At 38.3% G+C, this 3,985-nt stretch overlaps 1 protein-coding gene across 1 annotated transcript; it reads right to left on the reverse strand.

Annotated features, from left to right (window-relative positions):
- Positions 1-958: 958 nt before the first annotated feature.
- On the reverse strand, positions 959-2,694 carry LOC123960829 (kallikrein-14-like). The gene is made up of 5 exons (XM_046035799.1): positions 2,606-2,694; positions 2,248-2,410; positions 1,634-1,923; positions 1,420-1,556; positions 959-1,336 (listed from the first exon to the last, which is right to left on the reverse strand). Exons 1-5 carry the CDS (start codon positions 2,643-2,645, stop codon positions 1,190-1,192), a joined length of 777 nt encoding a protein of 258 aa, XP_045891755.1. The 5' UTR covers positions 2,646-2,694; the 3' UTR covers positions 959-1,189.
- Between the last annotated feature and the right edge of the window lie 1,291 nt (positions 2,695-3,985).

Below are 3,985 nucleotides of genomic sequence, written 5' to 3' on the forward strand. Positions count from 1 at the left end.
CAAAAAGTAAACCTCCATATTGACCGACCACCCCAAAGAAAGGTGGGCAGCCTTTAGTCTGTGAGTGGTGTTAACCTGTTGGCTTAATGTCCACAGTGAAATAAGCTATCTAGCTACAGACTAATGTTAGCCTACATTTCATCAACATTTAATCAGTGCAGGGAAACGTTTAGCAAGATATTCATATTAAATCATTGTCCCTGCCCCTTTTAGCAGACTAACAACAGATGAGTCAGCAGCAGCCCAGTCTCCCCATAACTGTAGCCTCCCTGGCTCCCTAGTCATAGAGAAGTGGTGACAACACCTGCGCAGAGGGGGTCCAATTAGATTTTTTTGTCATGGGGCCCAAAATTCCTCGTGGCCCCCCTGGGGTTACCAATTGCAATATATTGGTTAGTATGCTTTCAAAAAACACCTACTAAAGTGTGTTGATACATGGCATGCTTAAAAAAAATAGTGATCCCGCTTCACATCTCTAGCTGTCCTCTAATTGTATTAATTGCCTAATCAACAAATAAATAAAGACTTACAGTTGACTAAAATCTAAATTTGCAAAATTAGCTCACTGAAAAACCAGCTATGTAAAGGTCCCTTTGCAATACATTTGGCTCACACAGACAATGAGCTTTTATTGTGTTGCACTACCACTGAACAATTACAAGTGAATATAATACAGACTTATGGAGATACACACCATTATTGGGCTATAGTATAGGTCTAAATCAACAGTGATTTGGGGGTACTTGAACAAATTAATGACCTTAAGTAGTAAACAGCAGTTGTAGAGTACAAGTAAAACGTTGCTATGTTCTGTATATACTCCATGGCTGTACGCGCGTCCCATGTAAAGTGAAAATACGAACAGAATTTGAGAGTAGTCAGTCAGTTGCAAGATCACATCTTTTTATTCATGGGAAAATTTTGATTTTACAGAAGGAACTCGGAGACATCTAGATAACACAGTGTCCTTAATGCACTTATATCATTTGTTTGCTTCATTTCTTTCACCTAACCAATGTAACCATACTTGTTATTGACGCCCCCTGAATCTTTTCAGTTTTATTCTAATGTAAACTACTCTAACATGAAGTTAAGTTAATAAGGCAGGTGATTATGATTATAAATTAAAATGAGATGATGAGATGTATAAAGTACACATGTGATTTCTGTATTAAACTGTGAGGTTTACTCAATGTTCCTGCATGGTTTTTTCAATCCACTCCCTGTAGTGACAGATATCCAGCATTACAATCGGGTTTGCACACTTATCAGTGGGTTTGCTGACAATAATTCCATGCAAGAGTTTGTTATACTCCACAGCTGAACCCGAGTCACCCTGGAAGAGAGAAATCAGAGGTGTGATCATTTCACATATGAAAATAAGTTAGATAATTAAAAAATATAAAATGGTTTGCTTACATAGCAGGCCTCCACACCAGGTTTATGAGCACACATGGTGGTGGTTTCATCGCTGAAGTATTGAGTACCAGGTTTATCATTCTCACCACAGTCTTTGATCTCTGTGCTGGCACACCTCAAACTGCTGGATGGTTCGGCTGAGAATTTAAAACAACGCATCAGATGAGAGACTTCTATTTTCAAAAACTGAATCTAGTGTCTCCATGTTGCTCACCTGTCACATGTGCTTTCTTGGCTCCCCAGCCTCCGACCTCAACCTGCTGACCCTTCTCTGGTTTGGTACACCCAACAGGAGGAAGCTTGATGGTAGGAAGGCTACCAGACATATCCTCATTCAGCTTTATGAGCATGATGTCATGGGGACGCCCGTCCTCTCCTTTGAAGGTAAACTGTTGTTCAGTTTTAATCTGTTGCTCATATTTTTTGGACGATCCTTTAAAGAAAGACACTGCTTTTGTGAAAATTGACACGTCATTGTTTTTGCCAAGGGTCACTTTCACAATCCTGCAAAAAAAAAAAAAAAAGAGAGGAAAACTTGTCATGAGATTGACGTAAATCAAACATTAATGCAAAATAATTAAAAATGCAGTAATTCGCTTCCACTTTTATTATTTGGCTGATTTAATTTTCTGATGCAAGCTTTGTAATGGTCCTGACACAAAGTTGTTATTTCACATTAAATTTATTGGCAACTTTATTTAGTTTATAATGCAGATCTAACAAGATAATTGTTATACAGCAACTGCATATGTTTTATTATTAAAATCAATTTGTAACACTCAGTTGAGAATACATTATGCATTATGTGGGGTGCTGAATGTTCCTTACTGTTCTGCACAGTGAGAAGCAGTGATGACCCAGCGGGTGTTGAGCAGAGAGCCTCCACATGTCTTGCCCGGCTGGACAGACTCTATCTGGACATGATACTGCCTGTCCTTGTCACAGCTCCTACCCCCGAGGATCCTCTTCTCAATGGCCCCTGATGCAGCACCTGACAAATGGAAGATGAGCAGGCGGTTCGTCAACTTCAGGCTGATAAATGGGTTCAAATCATAAAGAAGGAGCTGCAGTTTACTTTTGCTTGTTGAGTAATCCGGTGCATCTAACAGGCAGTTGCATGCAGGAGGAAATAATGTCTTCCAGATAAAGATTTGACTGTATTATAGTGGGAGGGGGAAAAACTCACCAGCGAGCGCCAAAACAAGAACAAAGCAGGGATTCATCATTGTCCCTCTGATCTAGATCACTTCAGGTGGTTGCTGTCTGATGCTTCATCTTTTTATAGTGAGCGTTACAAAGCTATAAGAGGCTGTCGGCCTCCCAGTCCCCTCCCTTTCATTATGTGCAGTTCCATATATGGCAGTTGAATAAGTGAGAGGGTTGGATAAGTAGAAGACCGGGACAGTAATCGTAGATTTTATTATAGAACTGTGCAGCATTTTGAATACAAACACCACTTATGAACTGCAAGACCAGATCAGAGCACCTTTGTTGTAATGATAACTTCTATTTGTGTGTCAAAATTAGATTTATTTCAAATTTTGCTCAATCCTGCTTCTTAGCCTGGTTCACCGCTTTTACGTCCTTGGACCACTTTCGATAGGCACTGACCACTGCAGACAGTTTTGGAGATCACACCAAAACTGACCACATCACATCAACTATGAAGAAACAATGTTCACCTGCTGCCTAACATATCCCACCTCACCTGTCAGTGGTCATAATTTTACGGCTGATCGTACAGTACAGTATGTGTTAAATGAAATTGTTTAACACTTTAGGTCACCAATGACAGAGTTGAAATTTAATATTAATTTAGTATTTCTCATTTATATATAGCAAGTACTTAAAGGTCTTGCATGAAATATGAATGAATGAAGTTTGAGTAGGTCTATATTTCTGAGTATCAATTGGGGCGTTGGTGTTGTTAATAACGGTAACGCTTGTTTTTGTGTTCCTTTTCTTTTCAAACTCTTCTACATTTCTATCACTACATTTGATTTATTTTTTTCTGTCCTTTTCTATCTTTTATTTATTTACACAAATACTGCTTTGCGCAGCATCTTTCGCCTCCCAAAGTCTTGTAATACTGTAAATAAAGGCTGTAACACATGCCCTTTAAGTCCTCATGCTAACTTTACCCTCCTGTTGCTGTTTTATTATTTTGTATTTTAACTTTTTGATGCTAGACTCTGAAACTGTGTAATGTTCTGTAGTAAAAAGGTAAATTGTGAATTATAAACCCATAACCATTCTATTTTAATTGCCACGTCTTTGTTCTGATACTCTTATATATCTATACAAATGCTCAGCTATCTATTCTCATTTGACTGTTTATTTGCTTATCTGTTGAAATATGGATCATCTTCTAACTGAATAGTGAAATTGTAGCCTAATAACTGTAAAACATGTTTTCTCTCATGAACACTGAATGTGTGTGCTTGAGGATATTTTTTACGTAAGTATTACTTAAAGTTTTATGGAGGGTACCACTGGTATGACCATGCATGTAATTAGCCCGTTTTATTGGTTACACCAAACAATAAATCACTCATGAAACCATGTC

This window comes from Micropterus dolomieu, linkage group LG21, assembly GCF_021292245.1.
Source record: "Micropterus dolomieu isolate WLL.071019.BEF.003 ecotype Adirondacks linkage group LG21, ASM2129224v1, whole genome shotgun sequence".
Taxonomy (NCBI): domain Eukaryota; kingdom Metazoa; phylum Chordata; class Actinopteri; order Centrarchiformes; family Centrarchidae; genus Micropterus; species Micropterus dolomieu.